The sequence below is a fragment of the Cryptomeria japonica genome, chromosome 3 (assembly GCF_030272615.1).
Source record: "Cryptomeria japonica chromosome 3, Sugi_1.0, whole genome shotgun sequence".
Taxonomy (NCBI): Eukaryota; Viridiplantae; Streptophyta; class Pinopsida; order Cupressales; family Cupressaceae; genus Cryptomeria; species Cryptomeria japonica.
The window spans coordinates 397832029-397857498 of NC_081407.1; the positions used below are offsets into that span (position 1 = coordinate 397832029).

Below are 25470 nucleotides of genomic sequence, written 5' to 3' on the forward strand. Positions count from 1 at the left end.
CATTTGGGTCTTCGCCTTATTGTTTGCGCCCCTCGGCCTGATTAGAGACTTGATTATGTTCATACATGTCAAAAACCTCATTTAGCTCAATGATGCACCTTGCTTGCACCTTGCTTGCACCTTGATCCTATCCCAAACTAGGGTAGGACCAAGGCGTTGTGCACTAGTCCTCACTAGGACTAGGGCATGGTGCCCTAGTCCCCCTTAATGGGGACTTATCTTGGACCCCTCTCCCTGACCTATCTCAATTTTGAAGCGGGAAAATCCCCTCTATGTCGGCTTAAGTCAAACATTTAATCAATTCAACTTATGGGCAAGTATATAGGAGGGATTTCCCCTCTCATTTGACAAGATCATGAAATACAATCAAGCATCCAAGCACTCAAGAGATCAAGAATTGAAGCATTCAAGAGAAATTGAGCATTTTCAGTCTTCTTTCAAGCTTTGGAGTAGCAATAGAGTCAATATTTTAAACATTGAATAGGAGATCATCATTCTACTTCATGAAATCATAATTCCATGTGAAAGCAAGCAAAACTTCACAAGGAGGTATAAGCATTTCATTTTCAATCATTTCTACATCCCCTCAAAGAGGAGGATTTTTACTTTCAGTCATTTCAATTACATTATTTCAACCACTTGGTTAATTCCAAAATTGGGGTTTGACCTAAAGGCAAGCCCCTATTCCCAACACATTTATCTCTCCTTCTATGTGCAAAAAGTAGGTGCACAATCGTACTTCTAGAATTAAGCTTTATTTGTAGAGACGAAAAAACCCTTTTCGATGCGAGAAAAGTTCAGAGGACTGATAGGAGGGCGACTTGGTTCGGGCACACGGTCCTTGCAACTTTTGACAGATTTCGCGGAGCAGCTCTAAATCATCTCAAGCTTCTCAAATCCAGGTGCATGACTGAATCTTGAATTTGTAGCTTGTTGTTTTCTCATACTTGTCTTCATTTCCAACACTTAGTCTTGATTTGACTAGCCAACTTACAAAAGAGGGTCAATTACATTCCAAACACAATCAATCTACTTAGTATTCAGTCCTTGTATCATTTAGGATTGGTTCTAGTGGATTCATCCCCTCTTTTGAATGTAAAGTCCTCAAAGTGAAAATTGAGCTTAGTGAATCCTCCTTTCCCCATGGTGAATTTGCCAAGCTCCAAATTTTCCACTTTATAGTTATAAAAGTATAGTCTTAACATTCAATTTTATTTTTTCTGACAGAGTCATTGACCTTAATTCTAAATAAAACACTATGCTATGCTAAATCCTTCACTTAAGAACATTATTAACTTATTCTCTAAGAGTTTTTCCTTCATAGACCAAGTTGCACTTGCAATCTTGTGGCCTACATAGAATCACACACATGGTCTAGTCCTCTAGTTCCAAATTCTTGGTTTCAAGGTCGACGATCTCACAATATAATCATTACCCATTGGCATGCATTCCATAAGTTTCAAATTGAAGGTCTAAGGTTGTATATTCGAGGACATCATCATATGCCACTTTAATTACTAACTAGTAACATTTTGTGTTCATAAATTTAATTAGTTGCAATCTTTTTCACAACTTAGCCTCAACTTACCCAATTGCATCCTACTCAATATAAATTATTCTCATTTTTATACACATAATCATTAAAGACATAATTTTCCCACAATCCGTGAAACTAGAATAATTGTTTTTAAATTAGATTATGAGTTAGCTTTTTGTAAATGTTTCATATCACACTTTATGATCCACCATTAGCATAATTGAGCGATATCAAAGAAAAAATTGAACCTTAGGGCTTGATTGCCATCAAGGAAGTTGAACACTCTTTTCCCTTTGTATATTATAGACCCCCAAAGGTGCTTCTCAACATCACACTTGCTCATATGCAAGTGCACATTCTACTAAACATGTGTGGTTCCTAAAGTTGGAATTTCGCATCAAATATTACTATACCAAGAATAAACATACAAGAATTGGATCATACATGCATTCTAATCTTGAACCCCAAAATTTACAAATGATCTGTTCCTCAAATATTTATTCACTAATTTAATACCAATATCCAACTTCCAAATTTTTATCACAATATCTCAAACAATTAAAACAATCAACATCAATATCATCCTAAATTTTAAATAAGCCCTATTTCCATTTCAATTATCCTTATCTAAGAATATTTAATAATAATCTGATGTGTAAATATTTATTTAGCTCTTTTATCATAGAGTTACTCTATTTTCTTTAACTCTTAAATAAGCAAAATAAATTTAATATTATTATTAATAGAAAAACAATATTTACATCACGCTCCACAAGAAAAGAGTTGAAATGCAAAGTCAGTTTGTGAAGTTAGAGGCACTCATCATCACATTACACTAGGAAAAAGTTGAAATGCAGAAGTCGATTTATGAAAGGGTCCGTCCCATAGACATGTAGAAGTCGGTTTGTGAAGGTGTCTATCCCATCGACTATATTTAACTTGTAAACATTAAAATAATTTCTTTCTTTCTTTCTATGATTTAATTTAATACAATTTTAAATGCTCAATTTTGCTTAATTTATAATATAAAATGAAAGCGTTGATCTTAAACTAATAGCCTAAATATCATTGATCTCAAGTGCTTGAATCCCATAAGTGACTACCAATAATCCACCACACCCAAACATCATGTTAATACAAAGAAATTGAAGGCCATGATGACCATCACAAGCTACAAGAAAACCCACCCCTCAATTTAAAATGCTCAATTTTGCTTAGTCTACAATATAAATTGAAAGCGTTGATCTTAAACTAAAAGCCTAAATATCATTAATCACAAGTGCTTGAATCCCATAAGTGACTGACCAATAATCCACCACACCCGAACATCATGTTAATACAAAGAAATTGAAGGCCATGATGAGCATCACAGGCTACAAGAAAACCCACCCCTCTTTGAATCAGTTGTTAAATGTGGATAGACGCAGGTAACGATTGTGGGCATGGCGGGTGAAGAGTGGAGAGAAAGAGAAAGAACAAGAGAAGCAGAGGAGGCGGCCATCATTGCCAGGATAGAACATAAATCTCGCCAAGTAGAGCGCTTGCTCACACAGTAAGTAACCACTGCAATTCACTCACTCATTCTTCCATGACATGACTGTGTATGTACCCGTTCTCTGTATCTTGTCTTTTCAGATCCGGACATACACAGGCTCTGAAAACAGCTTTGGAGGATTCTCCTACGCGAATCACCGATGAAAGGTGTAAGGTTAGTATGGCTTCCCTTTCCAGTTCATAGGCAATTCGTTTTTCTTTTGAGGTAGAAGAACAATAGGAGCTCTACATATTGATATGATGCGTCGGGGCTTAGATAATTCCATAAAAATCATATCAGATTACTGCAGTCTCTGCTAGCTTGGATGACTGCATCAACCAAAGTCGTTAATTTTAGCTATTTACATTTCCATAATGATTTCAAATCCTGTACTTGTAGTGGCCCGCTGGAAGGAGGGCATCTAAACTTTCTTATCAAATTCTAAGAGCATTTTGCATGAATGTGATCTCAAAACAAACTTCCAGCAAGCCCCGTCTGACGATCGCACAAACTTCCCTTGTAAAAATATGTCCTCTCCAATTTTTCAGGTAAAAGTTCTAATTTTCCCCGTTATTCCGACATCCATAAAACCACAGGCACATGAAAAATAGGAGCCCGTGCATTCTCCATAAGACCCCTCATCCTTACCCTTCCTGTTCGTAAGCTCTACTGTCTTCGTTTTCAATCGGAATTTTCTTCTTTGGAACATCACCAATGTCCGATTTGTAATCAGCTATGGAAACATTTTGTAGCCTATTCACGATTTTCTAATTAGGTCGAAATTATGAATCCAGTAAACCAGTTTAGTCCTTCATGTGGGACTGAAGGAAAAACATTGGAAGAGTCCCTGTTGGCCATAAGATACGACAATGAGTCCCATATTTGCCAGGGGATGATTCAGAGATATGAAACATGTATGGTCTTCTACAGAAGGGGATGACTTGGAAATGTTATAATTGTATCCTCTCTTTAATTCCTTATGGAACATAAGAAATACACCCCTAGGTCTGAGGACACATTCCTAAGTACTACTACCAAAGGATAGCTTAGGTATGTTTCAACTTTCAACTGTATCCTCCTTCCGATTTACCAATGCAATGGGGAAAGACTCCGCTATCTTGAGAACACGTCCCCAAAGTATGCCTTGGGGATGTTTTGAACTGCAACCTCCTTCCGATCTTTTATGGAAACAATGAAATGTGCCTATTCCTGAGGATGTATCCTCATTTAATTGCCAAATCCTGATTCTTTTCTAACATCAGCAATCACCGTAAGTTCCAAGAGGATCCATAATTAGCACAAGAAGCATGCCCATTCTTCAGTTTCACATAAATTTGTAGACACTATCCCTTGGTGAACTTTCCTGCTACATAATCTCCTATTATTTAATTGCTTTGTCTTGTGGAGATCATTTGGCTTATTTTCCATTTTTCTGTATCTTGTCACCTTTTAGCTTTTGGTTATTGAATCCATGCTGTTTTCATCTGGAAATTTGACACCAATTTTTGTAATCTGGTGGTTCTGATTGCAGTCAGCAAATTGGATAGTGGTACATCGTGTTTTAATGGCATGTAAGGATGTAGATGCTGTGTTCATGTCTTTGGATCCAGAGTATTATGACATCCTTATGAAGTAAGTCTTATGCATTCACTTATTGGTCATGGCACCATGCTAATTACATATAATTTTTTTTAAGGCAAACATGTTACAATGCAAAAGGTGTAGGTAGATTTGCAAGCTTGAGTTAACTATTTAGTTTGGAGATCGAACCCAAGAATACAAAATTAGAAAAATCTATAAGGCAGATGGATAACAATCCCAGTCACATACACCAAATGGATGTCCCTCTTAGCAGGGACCTAAATACATATTCATTTTTTACCTTTATATTTAACCCTTTAAGTATTTAGTTACTATCCCATTATCGACAGAGTAGTGGATCAAAGTAAATGGATTTGTAAGTATGATTCTCGTTTGCCATGATGGAACTGTCCTATGTAAGTTTGATATTAAATCAGCATGCAAGTTGACAATGTGATCTACATGGTTGACTTTTTGCAGTCTAATATATTCGCTTTATTCAAGTCAAATTGAACATAAATTTTGTAGTAAAGTAAAAGTGTAGATTAAATGGAGTAACATTCCATGGAGAAAAATCTTACAAAAGTTACATGATATGGTATAATCCTAGAAAGCTGGAACCTGAATGTTTGTGCAGTGGTATGCTTTTCATGGATCTGTTGGGTGCCAACATTGATTGATTGTACATAATTTGGGTGGAAGTGGCAATTGTTCTCCTTCAGATGGCTGCAGTCTAACACAAAGAATCTCATATTAGCAGTCAGTGTGGTCGGACAGCTTGCTAAGAATGTGTTTCAGGACAAGCCTCAAAGATGCCACCAGATGCAGTGAGAGAATTCCCTGCAATTGCTTTATCCCAGAGGGGGCTCATTGAACTTTTCTTTAATTCTATCACTAATAAGTGGTGGATAGCACATTCCAATCCACCTTATATGTGTTACTTTAAATGAGCAGAGAAAAACATATTATCAGCAATTAAACTAAACGAAAAATAGAAAATAAACACATAACACACTACACAGCGAATTACGTGGTTCACCATAACTGGCTATGTCCATGGGAAAGCAAGGAATAACTTGTATTAATCATGGTGCCAATACTACATCATACATGGACTGCACACAGTCATTTATACAATCATATTCAGTTATGAAACCAAGAGTTGGGAGAATGCGAAAGGTCACGTGACCATTGGATTTCACATTCCCAATAATCTCTCCCCTAAAGGCCAACCGGTACAGCCATGCACAATGACATTCCCTGCATTTCCAGTTCCAAACTCACGTTTCAACCAGGTCCATCGAAGATTTTAACTTTGCCAAATTCTGTTCACGAACACTGCGGATACGCCTTCTCCAAATCAAATCGGAGTTAAAAACATCTTCTCCTACTACTCTTTCAGGTGCAAACTCACCCATAAAACCACCACTTTCTGCAGGTTCAAAGTAAACTCCTCCTTTATCCACATAAGAACCAATCTGCTCTCTTACCAGATGCAGCAATGCAGCATATTTATCTTCATGTCGCAAAGTAAGAATGTAAATTTGAGATTTGGGCTAATCTTATTCTCCAAATCTAGTCGTACAAGTTGAGGATCTTGAAGGCCTTCCTTTGCAAAATTAGCAAGTAAACGAGGCAGGGTTGTACTAAAAAACAAAGTTTGGCGGGTCTCATTCAGCTGAGCAAGTATTTTTCATAGCTGCTCTGCAAAACCCATCTCAAGCAAATGGTCTGCCTTATCGAAAAGTAAATATTCCATAGTTTGCAAAGACATCTCTTCTACCTCAGCAAGATGATGCATAGGATGGCCAGGCATTGTAATAATAACAACTAGACTTTTAGCTTGTTCTTCAAACTGAGTCAACACGAAGAGAATAGCTCCTGAAATGTACTGGCCCAGACCTGGAGTGCTAACCAGCAATTGGTGATAGGCTTGGCACTTGGCCTTTGTGTTTTCTAGACCTATGGAAGCAAGCCTCTTGCCATGGATGGCGTTAGATTTGTCCATAGCCAAAAACTCTCTTCTAAACTCTTCTTCATGCTGCTGCTTCACGAGCTCCAACCTGCACTATCGCAATGCCAGGGGATTTTCCCCACACCAAGGAGATATAGTGCCTTGAGCCGTTTGCCCCACATAAGCACCCACACCCAAATCACCGGCCACGGGCTTCTCTCATTGCTCAAAGGTTTAACCACCACAAAGTCCTCATACTCTGGCTCTTGAATTTCAAAACCACGACCCTTGTAGCTTTGAACCTTCACAAGCCCAACACCAGAGGAACTGCTCCCAACACTCTTATGCATAAAATCAAAACCTACGGCCTCAAAGCTCTGCTCCTCAATGAGATGCCTTGTTTTCTTGATCCTGCAAACTAGAGTTGGATCGTTCGTTCTTTTCTCTTCAAATTCTTTGAATACCTCAAACACATATGCTTTTCCACAGCCACTTGACACATCACCACCATGTCTTGGCCATCAAATTCCTCAATAGTGTTGTTGTGTAGATAGGTCGGATCCCTTCTAGGGCCGACCTAGTGCACAAAATGCCAAGTGGCTTGTCGGCCTTGGCATTTGGATATCTCAGTTTTATGAGTCTAATTTGGGGCAGGCCCTATTTGGGCGAACCACTTGTGTGTAACTTATGATTAAGTTAAATTTAACTTGCAACTAAGGGAGATTCATGTAACTTATAATATATAGTTCTGACCCTATCCTTGGTGCCAAAAGTATATGGCCGACTTGAGGTCTATTAGTAGGTATTGATTCATATATATGCAAGGCCATGATTGCATCAATAGACATGATTTCAATAACATGAAGGAAATGTAGTGTGCTCGGGGGTGACGATAAGAGCTTATCGTCTATGGTTGGGAAGGCAACATATCTGATGTTTGCCTGTGGTTAACGAGCACTACCATAAAATCAACATGATATCATAGCCAAGTTCCTTCTATAGAGCCTAACTGCTTGAATTTTAGATCTTGTGATTTTGAGGGAGTTCAATCAAAGTAATTTGCAGACTGAGAAATCTAAGTGCAAGCAAAAGTCAATTACCGAGCCTCTTAACTCAGACGTGAGCATCCCATATGCTCTGTGGCGAGTAATGACCGTTGATGTGCCGATGATCGCCATAGATTTGTTGTTAGTGCTCAATGACAGATTTAGTCTGATGCCTTGGCTTTGAAAGTCGCCAAGCCTGGTATCGAAATGCTGATGGTAAGTGGAGTCACTATGGACATCTTAGTCTGTTTTAACATTCTATATTCGAATTCTTCATTCGGGGAGGAGAACATGTTGTGGAGGATTCTCTCCGGTGATTGTAACATTTTACTAGCAAATGAAAGTGACGGAGATCACTCGCTTCATAGCGCTCGTGGCTAGAGACATCGATAAGGTGGCAGCAAGCATTCTGAGGATTCAAAAAGCGATGCGAGTCGGTATGCGTGCTATCGACTACTCAGTGTAGTGGAAGGTTGAGATCGAGCAGCAGTATAGTGGCGAGTTTTTTGATGATCACATTAAGTCGTACACAAATGTGAAATGTGTGTGTATGGGGATGAAAGCGAATGGAGGCACCTAATGATCAAGAATGGTGGAGAAGGCCTTCGTACAATAACGCCTTGCAACAGCTCTCACATCATCCTAGAAGCTTCAAGGGTCACATGAAGCATCCGTTTTGCTGAAGCTTGCATAGGCATCGGATGATATTGCAACTGAAGGTCCAGTTATTCAAGTTCTTACTTATGTCGCTCTTGAAGATCAACTGATGTTTGTCCTAGGATGGGCACTGCAGCTTAGCATTCTGGCACACCCTGCTACAGGTGGATTTTTGTTGCATTTATGTGGTTGGTCCATCACTTTGCTATGGATGGTATTAAAGACAATTGTTCAAATGATGCTTAATCTATGCATGGAGCAGATATTGTGGACAAATGATGAGTGATGGCGAGGGCCAAAGGCCACGCAGCCATCGAATCATCACTAGGTGCTTCGGTGTGATCAATCCGAGTGAATGGAAATTCCATTGTTGAGCAAAATTATAAAAGATAAGTACTCTTTATGTTTGAATAATGTTCATGAATTTTTCATTAAGTCATGCTACATCATTGAATAGTGAATCATGTATTGACATTTCCCCTGACTATCATTATCTCTCTCTGAAATGCTTCCAGGACGAATCGGAGATTGCATTCAAGGAAGGAAGATTGCTTGCATTTCTTCGCAGAGGAAGAATCAGCATTCAGAGGGAGTCTGACATATCGTCAGAAGTAACCTTGGACGAAGAGATCATAAGGTTGATATTTTCTTTAGAGGGAGCTTGACATTTTAGCTTCAAAGGAAGCATGACATTTCAGCTTTAGAGGAAGCCTGAAATTCCAGATTCAGAGGGAGCCATGTCATCATGAAGATTTGGTTAATGCATTTTTCTTTGTGATGGAGAAATTTGAGGTGAAAGCCCTTGTTAATGAGTTCTTCTCTGTGAGGGAGAAGTTGGAGGTGCAATCCCTTAATGAGTTCTTCTTTGTGAGGGAGAAGTTCGAGGTGCAATCCCTTGGTGATGCATTCTTCTCTGGGAGAAGTCTGAGGTTAAAGCCCTCGTTCCACCCTCTGCGAGTAGGCATGGTGGAGATGCATTCTTCTCTGGGAGAAGTCTGAGGTTAGAGCCCTCGTTCCACCCTCTGCGAGTAGGCATGGTGGTAATGCACCCTTCTCTGGGAGAAGGTTGAGGTGAAAGCCCTCTTCCACCCTCTGCGAGTAGGTATGGTGGGTATCATGGAAGAAATTCCATGATGTGCTTGTTCACCCTCTGAAAGTAGCTATGGTGAACGTATTATTCATGGGAGTAACCATGGTGGTAGTCACTATGTGACTTGGTTATTCAGGAGGAATCCTCCCTAGCTAAGAGGGAGTGTTGTTGTGTAGCTAGGTCGGATCCCTTGTAGGGCCGACCAAGTGCACAAAATGCCAAGTGGCTTGTCGGCCTTGGCATTTGGATATCTTAGTTGTATGAGTCTAATTTGGGGCAGGCCCTATTTGGGCGAACCACTTGTGTGTAACTTATGATTAAGTTAAATTTAACTTGCAACTAAGGGAGACTCATATGTAACATATAATATATAGTTCTAACCCTATCCTTGGCGCCAAAAGTATATGGCCAACTTGAGGAATATTAGGAGGTATTGATTCATATATATTCAAGGTCATGATTGCATCAATAGACATGAATTCGATAACATGAAGGAAATGTAGTTTGCTCGGTGTTGAAATAGTAGCTAGCTCGGATATCTATCTATTGTATTTTAATGTTGTCAATGGCAATTAAAATACACGTGTATTATCTATTATGTAAATCGAACTTAGGGCTGGGCCCAAATAAATGTAACTTGTAATTATGTCTTGCTTGGGCAAGACCTATATATAATGTAACTTGTGGATAGGACAGGTCCTATAAATGTAACTTGTAATTTGGTCTGACCCTAATTGGGTGATGTAACTTGTGGTCCTATAGTGAATGTAACTTGTAGATAGGGTAGGCCCAATATGTATTTTGAGAGATTATGTAATTGGGCTGGGCCCAAACTCATGTAGCGTGTGGTAAAGGCAATCAAGCAATAACGTCTTAATAGGTCAAGACCTATTTGGACGATATACATAATATTATTATTAAATTAACAAGGCAGGCCGACTTGAGACTTGACACCACAAGTCAAGTATATAAGCAAGTCATTTGCACAGCATAATGAATCAATTAATATACAAGGCGAATCATTCTTAAGGTTGTCAACACATGTAATCTGCTCTCCAACATTTGGCGATCTCTCTCTCTCTCTCTCTTGTGCGAACTTGCTCCTCATCCATTGTGTGATGGCTGGCTATTAGGTGATGCTATCAAGATCTTGCGAAGCTAATGAAGACTTGCCTTGAGCGAATTTGATGTTGATGATAAGGGCTGCAATCTCCATTATCATATAAAGAGGAATTCAGATCTGCTATCTTGCTGGTTGAACAACAATCTAAGATAAGCACACTTGCCTTGTAATTGCCTACATTTGAGATAATACACATTGTACTTTGTGGCTGGGTTTTTCACCTCCAAGAGGGAGGTTTTCCCAGGGTATTGGTGTGTCTTGTTTGTGTTTTTATTGCTGTTACTGTTCTGTTATAACCTGATTATTTAATATTAACTTCTGATTGCTTAAAATTTAACACTTGGGCGTGATGATAAGAGCTTATCGTCTATGGTTGGGAAGGCAACAGATCTGATGTTTGCTTGTGGTTAACGAGTCCTACCATAAAATCAACAAATAGAGGATTCTTCTTCCTCTTCTTCACTGGCATAAACGCTCTCTCCCATTGTTCTACCTCTTCCTTCTCATTGCGTCTCTCCTGTATCAGACTTTGTTTCCTCAACAGAGCATCTTCATTATTCACGAGAATAGGGTCCTCATAACCCTCCCCGTACATATCATCTTCAGCTGCAATCGCATCACATTCCACTAGTTCGACATCACATCTATCATTTTCCAAATTCATCATACGATAATGCAAATCCTTCATTTCCTATTCCAGAGAAAATAGTTGCTCCGAGAGGCACATATTCTCCTCCTTCATTCTCGCAACGCAGTTGTCTTGGTCATCGACCCAGTCCTTGACATCATATGCCTCATTCACATTTTCCTTCAATTCATTGTCACTCGCCTCAACGTCCTCATGATTATCCTTTGCTTCTTCATACCTTTCTTCTTCAGCTGAATCCTCATCATTTTCCGGCCATCCCACCAATGTACTCAGCGTTTCATTTCAGCCTCCACTTGCACAACTTCACTTTCTGCCGATTTTAAATTGCCAAGAAATTTTTCGATGACTGAATCAGCTTCATCATCTGAAACTACAAAATTAGTTATACCCATCAAAACATACTTGAAATATGGAGAAGCATGAAACATAAAACCATTATCCATCTCCCAAATTTCACATTAACGTCCTTAGAACGACTTGGATGAATCCTTTCTGGAAAGGGGATATCTCAGAAGGTGCCACACCAAGAAGACTCATTATTCTAGGCTCTAGCTCTTCCTTTGCTATTCATAAAGGCCTAATTCTCAAATATAGAAGCCGTCTACCCAAGATGGCAGATAGCAGTGCTTCTTCAACTCAGCCATGTAGCCAGGTTAAAGGTTAGTGTTGACTCCAAGAAGGATGTTTGGAAGAAGGTTCGGTCAGTGGCAAAGATTTTGTGAGAGTTCTGGCCGTGGAAGGCCAACATACTGTTATTAAGAGCCCGCTGAGTTGAAGATAACTGATTAATTCTCAGCCAATGGAATACCTGGCTGTGAGGCTTCTCATTTTATATGGAGCTCAAAATCTGAGCAGATGAATGGCAGAATTAGCATAAAGAAATATGAAGGCTTTGGAGGAAGTTGACTGACAGATTGATATCTTGTAGCAGGGCTGTTTTAAATCCTGAATACTGTCACCAAGAGGACCGCTTCCTCATTTGGTAGGCAGTTCAAGTTGTATTGAACCTAATAAATTTCTGAACTATTATAATAGCTCTATATGTTTTACTTTTTCCCCAAAATTGTTGTTTATCCATCAGGCTTGCATGCCCAAATTAGTTGTTCACTTGTATATATTTTCTCACATTATCCTCTGTAGCCAGCTATTTGTTACTTACCAGAGTGGCTTTTAATTCAGGTTTTTGTAAGGAGCTGGACATTCTATGGTTGTAATTTTTTTTTAGAACTGGCCTCCTCGTATAGCTCTAGCAAAATGGTTGACAAGTATGTTACAGCTAAAACCATATGTCTAGGGATCTTGGAGAAATGCTAATTTATTTGATACTGATACAGGCACAATCTGTCTAGCATACGTATCTTGTCTTATCTCAAATTTCAATCCAACTTGCATGTGGTATATTGCTGCTGAACTTTTGTTTCTCAGTTGCTATTTTGCTTTTGTTTATCAATTGCTGTTGTATTTCTCTGAGTTAAATATGTTGATTTTGATTTTATGAAGTATATGGGACATTGGTAATAGTGGAGTCCCTAAATCAATCTCTGACCTAATGTTAAGCTATTCTTTTAATATTGTGAAATCCTCATTTCACTGTGCGCTCATACAGTGAACTTGTCAATCTCGAGGCATCGAAACAGTAACATATTCAAATTCCACAAGACATTGATGTAGTAAATTGCTGAAACTCCTTGAGGCATTGATTTGTGAATTTCTTAAGTCAATTGGGGCAAGTAGTTGGGGAACATGCAACCTGTCGTTCCTGGTGCTTCTTGGAATTGTCCTTCAGTTTTGAGATTCATTCGGCCAGTGGAAGTAAGGACAGTTTTTCTCAAGGACTATGAGAGGAATAATTTCCTTTACATGTAACTGTGGTGCACAGTTGGTGGAAAGGTCCTGCATGCCATGGAATATTTTGTGAATCACAATTAAGAAGTTACAATAAAAACAGCCAAATTTGTGGGAAAAACCTTTTGTTGAACCAGATTTAATCTTCTTTGACTTGTTGAATACGTGAATACATATCTGAGTTCAAAGAAATATATGGTGGCAAATGACTGTGAAAGTATACAGAATGATAGAGGTGAAATCTTATTCTACACAGAAGATAAAAGCAGATTAGTAATCCAGTAAAACTGAAAATCACAGACAAAAGAACCTCTACCAAAGAAAGCTGCTATTTACTGAACTGACAGCTAAAAAATTGTGTAATAATGCGAATGGTAAAACATGAAGGTCAGTTTATAACTGGAAATATTCAATTGTGCAATTGCAGGCTTTCCTGACATCTGAAACTGAAATCTATAGCACATGAAAACAGACAATTTAGTATGCATACATGCTGATTATTTTAAGAGTGTTACATATCATAATAGCTAGGTTTTTTTTATGGAAACAATTTATTATTAACTCCATTCATTCTGTGTGTTGCCGAACCCCTAAATGAAAGATGAATAAGACATGCATATGAACAGCGAGTTTAGAATGTTTCGTAAACCATTTTCCAAAAGATAAATATAAAAATTGCAAATGCATTCACGAGACTACAACTATCATGCAGTATACTTCATTATCCATATGCATTGTTCAAATTTTATTAATTATTTAAAATTAAAAATTTTCATTTATTAATTTTGCAATAATTTTATTTTTTTCAAATATCTATTATATAATTAAAGCTTTTATATTTTCATGTACTTACCGACCCATTCACCCTGTTTCTTAAAAAAATGGCATGCCCATCCCCATCTGTCTCCTGGCTCCTTTTGGGCAATGTTAACAGTGAGATTGTGTTGAGTCTTTTACATTGCTCTACAGTGCTTCTTAGTTTGTTGTCTAGTTATTTAGAACCAAACTATAGATTGAGTCATTACTACGAGTTTAGTTAGTGCTTGTTTATGATAATTGTTTTGTGAACTTGCACTATTGGTAGATCATAGATGGCTAATTGGGAGTCCCAAATAAGTGATGCCTCCATGGTGATGAGCTTCACAGAAGGTTGGTGTTGATGCCTTTACAGTGATGAACTTAAAGAAACGCCCAGTATTGCATGTGACTTGGTGATGGCTTCGTTCATAGTAACCTTTACCTTTTCCTTCTGCGAGTTCTCTGTGTATTCTGCTGCTGTGTAAAGGAATGCTACACAATGCTTATCTTGCCCTAGATTTTAGTTTACCAAGTTTTTTTTATAAATGTTTATGTTGAATGTGATGTTAAAGGTTTAAGGAGATTGCCTACATAACCTTCCTCTTGTTTTACTCTTTCCAATCAGATGCCACAAGTATGAAAAAGTGATCGGATTTGTAGATCATTTGGTGAAAGAAGCATGCTAAAGCGAAATGTATAATTCTCAACGTCCAGGCCAAATGTAATTATCTAAAACTAACAAATCCAAGTTGAACACCATTTTCAGGTTAGAAACAGTTTTTGGCTGCTATAGATCATAAATTCCAAAATCAACAGCATCACCAGCACAAAGCTTCCTTTGCAGGCCTTCAAATTAAGCATCTTCTACTTTGACTTTTTTTTTTTTTTTTGGATGGAGGTCCAGACCTGCGAGCATGGCAGCCCAGGAAGGGCATGAATCCCACGAGCCACCAGCCCAGGAAGGGCCCTCACAGAGTAATTTTTGCCACCCGATACAGGGGCATGAGCCTATAGGCTGAAACCTCTTCAGCTAAGAGCCAAGGACTGAGGGGTATCCATTCCGCCAAATTCGCCCGGGGCACAATCCCGGCCTCATCCCTTATGTTGTTGGAGCCTTTGCACTCAGCGAGACTTGATCCCTGGTGGGTTCATTTGGAGCCATTCAACTTCACCAGTAAACCAACGGCCCATTGACAAACTACTTTGACTTTTTGGCTTGCATTGGCATTCATGATATAGTTTATTTTGACAAAGATTAAACTGCATGCCTGGCTGGTATGCCCACAAGATACCATCATATAATTCCTAACTTCCAACCTACATTTTCCAAGGATACTTCTTTGTTCTAGGAGTATTCATTTTTGTCTGTTTTGTTGTGATTGCAATTGACCAAGTACTATAGCCTCAATTTTTTCAGATAAATAAAGAGTACATATATCTGTAATGTATACCCGTGATGGTATTTTTGAGGAAGTGTTTGCTAATTTGAATGATTGTAAGGAAAGGATAATGCACTGTTTGCTGATTGTCTTTCTTGTTTTCAGATTCCATTCATGTTCCCATTGCAATGATTTTTGGAAACGCTCAACTTATAGCATATTGAAAGAACAAGTGCATAGAATCACCAAGATGTCTATTAAGTATTAACTCATCAAATCAAATTACATAACATCAAAGGTAGATTGATTACAAATATTGCAGACCTGTAGAATGCAGATTTGAATGTGATGTGCAACAGCAACACCCTTGGAGGATTGAGGACTGATTTCATGCTGCAAACAAGGATCTATGGAGTGTACTTAGAGCCTCAGCAACATATCAACACTATTCACTTGCAGACTTGTAAGAGCAGATTTTAATGACTTTGAATGCCTCCTCGCATCTGAAACAACCTCAAAGCCCCTGCTTCAGCAATCTAGGCCCACTATATGACTAAGGGCGATTCATAAATAAATTACCATCACTTCTTTTACCTTTAAAACTGGACCAGATCTGATAGGAGCCCTTAGATGCCTCAAATATGATGATTTGCAGGCTTCAACACATAGAAAATACCGTGCAATTTCCACTTTTCAATACCCAAAGTTGGGTGCTATCTTCTAGGTGTGATTTGATGCTAGAAAATAAATACCAAACCAAAACCTTCATGTAATATATGAAAACTCATCATGACCTTGAAATGGACTTATGATTTCATGTAAATATATTATTTTTTCAGATGAAAGAAGAGTACATATATCTTACTGTTCAATGTTGGTGTTGGAAATAAGCCACACCTGGACCGACGATGGACTGGTTCAAGAGGGGCCAGTAGCTCAGTGGTAGAGCACTCCAGCAGTGTATGGAAGGTCCTAGGTTCGAGTCCTAGCTGGTCCATGTCTCAACATGGTATCAGAGCCAGGTCCAGGCTAGGAGCCCCAAGCACACGAGAGGTGTGGCTTAAGGGGGGTTGTTGGTGTTGGAAATAAGCCACACCCGGACCGACGATGGACTGGTTCAAGAGGGGCCAGTAGCTCAGTGGTAGAGCACTCTAGCAGCGTATGGAAGGTCCTAGGTTCAAGTCCTAGCTGGTCCATGTCTCAACATTCAAAACGATTGAAATTATTATAAACATCTACAACAGTGCATATTTATTGCTATGAAACATTTTTACAGGTTGGCTTCAGTGAGAAATGTTTTTCTAAGAGAGAATGTGACTACATTTTATCTGATGTTTTGGCTTTGACCCTAAGCTCTTGACACACTTGCTGATTTCAATGCATAAATCCTATGATTCCTTTGTCCACCTTCTTATGCATTAGAATTGTACATGGCATTTATATCTATTTAAGTGGATTGTCTATGGAATTAACTCATTGCATACAATGTTTTCTTTGATTGTTACGCTGTTTGCGTGGAAAAGTTCCACTATTTTTTTTGGTGCATGTTTTGATTCTTTTGTTTATAGTTTATGATTTGGTGTTACACTTCATATATAGTTGATGGAAACATAGTTGGCCCATTAACCTGTAAATGATGATCTGGGCAATTTTTGTCAGATTTTGTGTCATAGCAAATTCATGTGGCATGATCAATTCATAGAAATGCCACAAAATCTATTTTTATCATCTAAGAATAATATACCTAGAAATAGATTACAGTGCCAACAAAGAGTAGTTGATAATTATAGTTCTACCATATTTGTGATTCTAAGCTACTTCACTAGCTTTGATGTGGATTAACTTTTTCTGTCATATATGCTGCCCTTCATTTAAACCATTGCTGATAACTTGATATTCACTCTCTAAAATACATGCATCTTTGTGGCTCAGATACCTATATAGAGGCTTGGCCACTGGAGATAGACCGACTTGTGATCAATGTCTTCGTCTTCATGAAAAGCTCACAGAGAAAGCAGGTTTGGGCTGCATTGTACGGGCTCTTGCAGATACAACGAATACTGTTTAATCTACTTTCTTTTTGTATCCAAAGAAGGATCAATGATAAAAAAACAACTGAATTAGTTCTTATCTTGGCTTAGATGTCCTTGTTGATATATTATACTTTTTAGGTTTTGCAGTTATCTTTTATGTTCCATAACATACTTTGCTTTTACCAAAATTGAACTGTCTTATTCTAGAAGACAGAATTTGTAGATATCCATATCGTTAATTGGAGGGATGTCAGAGGCAGGAGTAAGATTACGTCAAGTTGTCCTCGATAATAGAAACCCCGGTTCTTGTTCTTGTTTTGAGATAGCCAGGAATTTTAAATTCATACAGGTGTTAATTTTCTTTTTTTTCCTGGTTTTGATTTTGATTTTTCCATGCCCACCTTCTTGAAGAAACACTTGTAGCATTGCCTTTATAACAGCAGGGCAAATCGTTTGTATGCTTAATAACTCATTACTCACACAAACTATACGCAGATATGTTTATACAAAAGCGATTCTTTATTTTCAACACCTAGGTCAAATAGTCCTGTTTTTATAAGAGCTATGAACCAATAAATTACAGGGACAAACAGATTTATGTCACTAAAAACAAGACAAAAGCAAGTATTGGATTTAAAGCTGGTGTTGAAGATCAAGATCGACTTATTATTGCAGAACATTTTTCCAAAGATATTGATATCTTTGCAGTATTTTGAGCCACTCCTTAATCATAGTTAACAAAGTTAAGAAATGGAAAACATGGAGAAAATGTTCACATGGCGAGAAACAAGATATTATCAGGTTGTGCATAAGAAATGGGTCTTATTTAGGTTTTTCCAGAAATTTCACATCTCATCAATGCTCTTTTTACCTTATATATATCATTGCATAAATAATAAATACTATTCTATAGCAATGACTTCGGTTGGAATGATTGATCACAATGAAACTTTCAAGGTTCTTGGCCATTTTGGTTTTTATTCTTTTTCTCTCTAGCAATCTATTCATTGCTCATGTTGAGAAGAAAGTACATAATTGGATAGCCAAACTCCATTTTCTTGTTGGAAATTTCAGATTTCTTCTAAGGTGGTTGTCACCACTCATGTTTATTACTCTTCTTGTTGGGCTCCTTTAAGGGCTTCCAATAAAAAACCTGAAAAATTATTACGTGATTTCTTGTGGACATCTTTTGAGCAAGGAAGAGACTTTCACAAAGTTGCCTAATAATTTTGTTCTCTTCTCCTTGACTTTGGAGGATTTGGTCTCATTAAAACTTGTAACTAGGGGTTGGCCTTGTGTGCTTTTATGGGCTATCGAAGTACATGAATCTTGTTACAGCATTGTATCTCTTCTAGGTTCCTCATGACATATAAACTTGGAAAGGGCTAGCCTTGCTTTCCATTCTTATTTGAAGATGCCTATGCAAGTCTAGGGCATTTTTGTTGCCAAAAGCATATGGAAAGCTTGGGATGCTATCAAACCTTTGGTTATTTTGGAACAAGAATGGCTTAAAAACAAGGATTTCTATTAACCAACACTCTCTTTGTGGTCTTTTATGATCACTTGTCAAGATCAACCTCTAGCCAAAGTCCCATGGATTCATGCTCTCCAAATTGTCCATGGAGAGAATCGATTCAGTTTAGACCTCTTTGCTTAAAAGCTCTAGAAATTGGTTATCTTGGTTTATAAATAAGGTCAAATTTAGGGTTTCTAAATTCTTTAAAACTACTGTTGATTTGTTTTCTCCATAAAAGAAAATTCACAAGATTTGGGTTGGATGCTTTTGTCCTTGGTGGAAAAATTGGAAATGATATCTAGATGCTCCTTTTCAAAATTGCAAGCCTTGTAAAGACTATTTATGGCTTTCTATACATCCGCCTATCATTTAAAAGCTTAATAATATATGAGGTTTGTAATCCATGACCACTTTGTGTAAACAAAGATTTCATAGTTTGGGGTCAATGATTTGGAACCGAAGCCAAATTATTTTTCTTGGTTTATTATTTGCAAGGGTCTACTCATTGGGTCTAAATTGATCCATGTATCTAGAAACATGCAAGCATCTCTTTTGGTTCTCCCCACAAGGTCATGTTGCTTGGACTTAGATACTTGTTTTCTTCAAGTCTTTTATACCTAAGTTTTATTCTTAGCATGTGACTCTTTTGGGTTTTTGGCCACAAATATTTAAGTTCACGCAAATTTGGCATCCTTTCATAGCAGAGATTCAATTAAGTATTTAAAAAGATAGAAAACTCTTTTCAAAAGCTTTTGTTTTCACATTTCTCCTTCATACTAAATCAATGATTTGTTTAGTGTTTCCGTATATTTAGGTGCAAGCTAATAAAGTTGCCCATTTGTAGACTTTATTGAGAATTGGGCTGATGTACCTTGTAATATTGTATGTATGTTGCCTTCCCCTCTAGCATGGGATGTTCTCCTTGAGGATGTAGACATGTCGTAGCCACAATAATTCTACCTAAGACAATTTTGATGGTGTGCCTTGCTCTCGTTTACGAGAATGTAGATGATCCTTGCAAACATGTGTGCCCTCTGTTGTTTTTTAGCCACATAGCATGGGTGCCTTAAGTTGGCTTGATAGTGGCAAGGACCCATGGCGATCTGTCCTATGAGAAATATTTCATAGCTTGATAAAGAAAATGAAGATGTTGCAGTGCCATTATGGTGTGGGAGCGGATTCCTAATGCCAAACCTTTGAGATGGTTTGGAGAAACCCTTTGATTGGTGATTCGCCACCTCTTGTTGGTTCTATACCTCTTGTAGGTTATCAATTTGATTGCCATTGTTTCTTTTTGTTTATGTTTAAGGCTTTGTCTTCCTTGGACCTTTTAATAGTGAAATATATCCTTTTTTTTAATTAATATGATAGACAATTATTCATCCAACAAAAAAAGTTGAAAATTAAATTTTGTTAAACAAGAAACATCATAAACAAGAGATGCTCTATGTTTGATTCTTGTCATTGATTAGTTTGTGTTTAATTGAGATAGAGATTGTGAAATAGATTGCTAGAATACATCTAGTTGTCAACCTAAATAGCTCAAATTAAAATTCATTACAACATGATTTTTGGATCACAATGTGCTTGAGTTGGTTCATATCAATGTTTTGATACTTGAAATTATAGTTATCTAGAGTGAAGGTTAGTGGTGACTGGATTACATAAATAGTGCACTATTATAGCAATTATGAGTAATTAATCATAGATGTCTTGTCGCTTTTTAATGTAAAAGTTCGGGATGTTCTTTTAGCCTATTTTTGTTCCTTAAGGGGCTAAGGGAAATGAATTCATAATATTTATGTGGTTTCTATTTAATTAGTGTTTGATCAAGGTCCTTCTATGTTATGTAATCAAGTTAATTTCTTTAAGTGATATTAGCCAAGGGTTTGTGAGCTAGGTTCTTTGGAGAGAAAAGGAAAGCTTGAAATTGTATCTTGGAGGGAAAGTGGGCATTCAAGTTCTTATTTGAGCTAAGTCAAATATCCATGTTTTATGAACTATTCTCTCAAATAAGTCAAACATCATGTTCTCTTGTTATTGGTGATTGGAGGATGGAAACCTTTTCATTTCCATAACTAGATTTTGGGTGAAGTATTCTATTAGACATTGAGCAACTCCACATAGGGATTGTGCTTGAGCTTCAACGACCAATTGCTTGGTAGCTTGTACAATGTTTGTTTCTCGTTGTTGTTGGCTACTTTACTACTTAGCGTTTGTAAGCTTTTCATGGCTCCTTAAGTGCCTATTGTTGTCAATTTGTGGCATTTCTTTTGATAATAATAATTGATGTGCTTATTCTAACAAATCTGTTAAAATTGAATTGTTTATAAGTTGAAATTGCCATTGTATTGATAGAGTAGATGATTTGTGGTTATTTTGTTGCTTATTCACACACAAAGGGAACTCTTATCCATTTTTGCATATCCTTTTGAGAATAATATTGTTGTTTTAGATTTGATCTTGCAATAAATCTAGATAATCTGTTGATTGGGATATTATTCTTGCTAGTCAGTTTTGGCACTGATCCAATACAATGATATTGGATAATAGTGCACTATTTCAAGAAGTGAAGCAATTTTTGTAGACATAATTAAATGTTGGTGAGTTGAGAGTTGTAATTACATTTGAGGTGATGATAACAATATTTTGGTTGTACTAATTGTGCGTAAGTATATTTAGTGTAATTCCTTTTTCCAAAAAACAATAAATTAAGTAGCAATACTAGATAGGATTCAAATATATTGTAGAGGACAATTTACATATAGTTTGTGCTCTATCAATTGCACTCCAATCTTTGTAGAGTGAATGCCCATCTTAAATGTTAGAAAATTTGTGAAACTTTAGTGAATGCTAAATGAATATGACTTGACTAGTTCTTGTGTAATTAACCATAGGCACAATTTAAATGTCATGTAACAATGGTAATGGTCATCTGAATATATTTCTGTTTTGTTGGAGAAAAAATAAGTTCATTTAGGTTCTTGATTATGTGAAAGTAACTTTATTTCATTGATTGTTAAAAAAGTCACTTAAAACACCAAAATATTTTTTTTTAAATACATGTAAATTATTATTTAACACATTTATTTTTAAATTCTTTGAAATATAATGCAAAATAAACTAAATTGACCATTGGCATGCCATAAGCATCATTGATTGAGTAAATTCAAAGTCAAGGGCATCTTTCAATATAAATAAATATAATCACCCAATAAAAGAGAAAATTGTGCTTACAAATTATCTTTCAATATAAAAAATAAATATAATTAGTCGATAGAAAAGAAAATCATGGACACAAATTTTCATATTTTAATCAATAATGAGGTTTGAAAAATAAAAAATAAAAGAATATTATGCACAAAAAAGTTTAAATAACTCTAGGAGTTACTTAGAGATCTTAGAGTAGTTCAAGTTCATGACGCATTTCTAAGATAGGGAGCTTCAAAGGTTGGAACATGCACTTGTTAAATCCAAATATTTCAATTTGTAGAATATAAAATCATATAAGCTAAAAGAGAATATAACACATTATAGAATGATAAAAAAAGGTGGTACATAAAGAATTTTACTCTTGAAATTGAAAACTATAAGCATATGAAATCCTTGTAAGTGAGGCCTTCCATTTTTCCATAGTCTCACCATTTGCTCAATGATTTAGAGTATGCTTCCTATTCTTTTATAGGGCATGAGACAACACAAATTTTGTGCACTTATTTGGAAAAATGGTACCATGAATGAAAGCGACGACAATGGCTTATGATTAGCAATGGGTATATTTTTGTCATATTTAAATGTCTGGATGCTTGACACATTAGTTAATACAATATCAATAGCATTGATTCAAATTGCTCACATGTTTAGATTTAGATCTACAAAAGTGAACAATTATGTCAATCAAGCTTGAAAGTCCATTTCTTCATGCTTTGCCATGAAGAGGAAAAATTGTGTCCCTGAAAAGTTGCCATGACAAAGAAAGGCAATGTAGGTTGTCCCATAGAAAAGGGTAATAAATGATATCATAGGTGAAGCACAATTTATGTTCTAAAAATGTTATCATGGTCAAAGTATAATTTACAACATCAAAATTGACCAATATGCATGATTGGTATCTTCATTAAAGAAAAAGCCTTGGCCTTATGAGTATCATTCCAACTTGACCACTAACAATCTTCTATATTCCCCATCTAAACAAACTTTGAACCTTTCTATATATTCTTTTCTTTCTTAAAAATATTGTGTGATTTAGACTTTTAACTTTATTGCCCAATCATGTCAATTTCAAATGGTCTAGGTTTATTCATTTATCTTACGTTGGAAATGTGACAACAAAAATTAGGTAAGCACACAACATAATTTCATAAATGTGCCCCATGTACTATTTGGCAATAGGGTCTATGGTCAACAATATTGGTAGAAATTGAATTAAAATGTACAACAATAAATATATCATATGAATGATAAAACAAATGTCAAACTTCAAAATAATCTTCTAAACCATGTGTGTTGAATGGTTGCCTAGATAATTTGTTGGGTTGTTGCCAATGGGTATAACAATAATAAGTTACTCAAATCACCAACCACATCAACCATTCTCTTATCCAAACAATATAACATTAAATATTAATAAAATTACTTTCAACAATTGATTGCATTTATTCTCAACAATTTCTTCCTACCTCTTCTCTAATACCATATTGAAAGATGCAAAAAACAATATCATAGAAATGATTGATATTGTGTACAACATAATATAAACAAGATATTATTATTGATTATTTGAGATTTCAATACATTTTTACTACAATTATAATGTATAATGCTTGTAAAGAATTACATTGTCATGTACAACCTCCCAAACTACCTACAAAAATAACTCTCAATTAATTTATAATTAAATACTAAAAATAATATTTAAATACTACAAAATCTTTAAGATAAATTTTTATATATATAAACTATAATCTATATAAACTAAAGATGTAATATTCTAATATATTCTCTTATTTTTCATTAAAAAAATCATTTCTATAAAATTAAACAATATGCCTCCACATAAATGGAAAGAAACCCTTCTAAATGCAATTAATAATAAAAAACTTACCCCTCCACACAAACTTTCAATAGTGGAGGAAATGTCCTTTTGAAATAAAATCACACAAGCAACCCTTATCCCTTTGCAAAAACTCCCAATCCAAATTCAACCAACTCAAATTCATCCTCAAGAAATTTCAACCCAATCTATTCCAAAAGAAAAGTATTTTCAAGGAGCAAGAGGAAGGGGTGTTATCATGAAAACAACTAAGTGTTTATGCAAATGCTTTCCTTTTCTTTTAGAATTCCATTTCTTCTTATTTTTGTTATTTCAATTTATTTATTTTTTAAATAAATATTTTTAAAGTAAATCAATACAAATTATTTCATTAGGTAAATACGATATTAAATAAAAATATATATTTTTAAATATAATTAAAATAATATAAATTTTATATTAGATATATATACTAATATGATATCAGATTTCCACAATCCATAATGTATAATCTTAAACTTTATGGATTAGATTGTGTAGCAGTTTTGATGCCAAAAAAACTGCTACACAATCTAATCCAAAAAGTTTAAAATTATATATAATATAATTAATTTATATTTAATATTAAAAAAGTGAGTATCCAATATAATGCATTTTGTTCTTTTATTTTAAAAGAAAGGTTAAATTAATTTAATTTTCTTCTTTAAGAAATAAAATAATACAATAGAAACATTTTCATGAATGCAAAATATAGTCTTTGATCCGATGATGGATTATGCTGTTTGATGTGAAATGTTGGCAACAAAATCTTTTTCAACTTAAGCATATTAAATATTTTGCAATCATAATGAGCACATATTTTAAAATAGCTTTGAATGTAACGAAATAAGATGTAATAACCACATATAAACGACACACGGCTTATGGGTTTGAACATTATATACAAAATTCAAAATCACCATTATTTCAAATCGTGACTTTAATAAGGATTCACAAGACTCATCTCACACTCAACTTAAGTGAGATAGAGGTAAACCAACATATTTTGACCCAAATGATCATCTCCAATATAACCATTGTTGAGAAAAACCTTGTACCTACTCACTTAGGTGAAACATCTAGCATTTTTACTCCACAAAATAATAATCAAAACAACATAAGCCATATAACGATATCAGCCAGAACAAGATATCAAATCACCAAGTCTATGACTAGTGCGATCTAGGAAATAAGATGCATAATCAATAATAACTCATAATGATATAACATAATAATCACATCTATATCACATAGTGAAGCTAAAACACTGTAATAATCTAAACATATAAAGGCACAACAGATACATCCCATAATGTAGAGTTAGAGTTTTGAATGCTAATGCAAAACCTCATTAAAAATACATCAATGGTAATAAAAAAACATCGCACAATGATAAACATACAACATTGCAACAAAAATTATTCAAACTGCACAATCAACACACCTCAATGATACAATAAAGCCTTAGTAGAAATTTTGATACAACGAATCTTAATGTGTGTATTTCACAATACACTATCAAGTTATAAGATAGATTGTATAGTATTGAAGCCAAAAGGATACACGATATTTGGCATTATAGAAGACATGGCATTGTCTATGCTTATATGTAATGGCATTGCTTAAAGAAACATGGAAAAATGTTGTATGATGGAAG

The 25470-nt window shown here is 35.9% G+C and overlaps 1 protein-coding gene across 1 annotated transcript; it reads left to right on the forward strand.

The window, feature by feature from the left end:
• Positions 1–2811: 2811 nt before the first annotated feature.
• LOC131047885 (actin-related protein 2/3 complex subunit 5A) lies at positions 2812–17570 on the forward strand. Its single transcript, XM_057981693.2, has 4 exons — positions 2812–3089; positions 3173–3245; positions 4603–4703; positions 17126–17570. The coding sequence occupies exons 1-4, from the start codon at positions 2980–2982 to the stop codon at positions 17259–17261; spliced, it is 420 nt and encodes a 139-aa protein (XP_057837676.2). The 5' UTR covers positions 2812–2979; the 3' UTR covers positions 17262–17570.
• The last annotated feature ends 7900 nt before the right edge of the window (positions 17571–25470 follow it).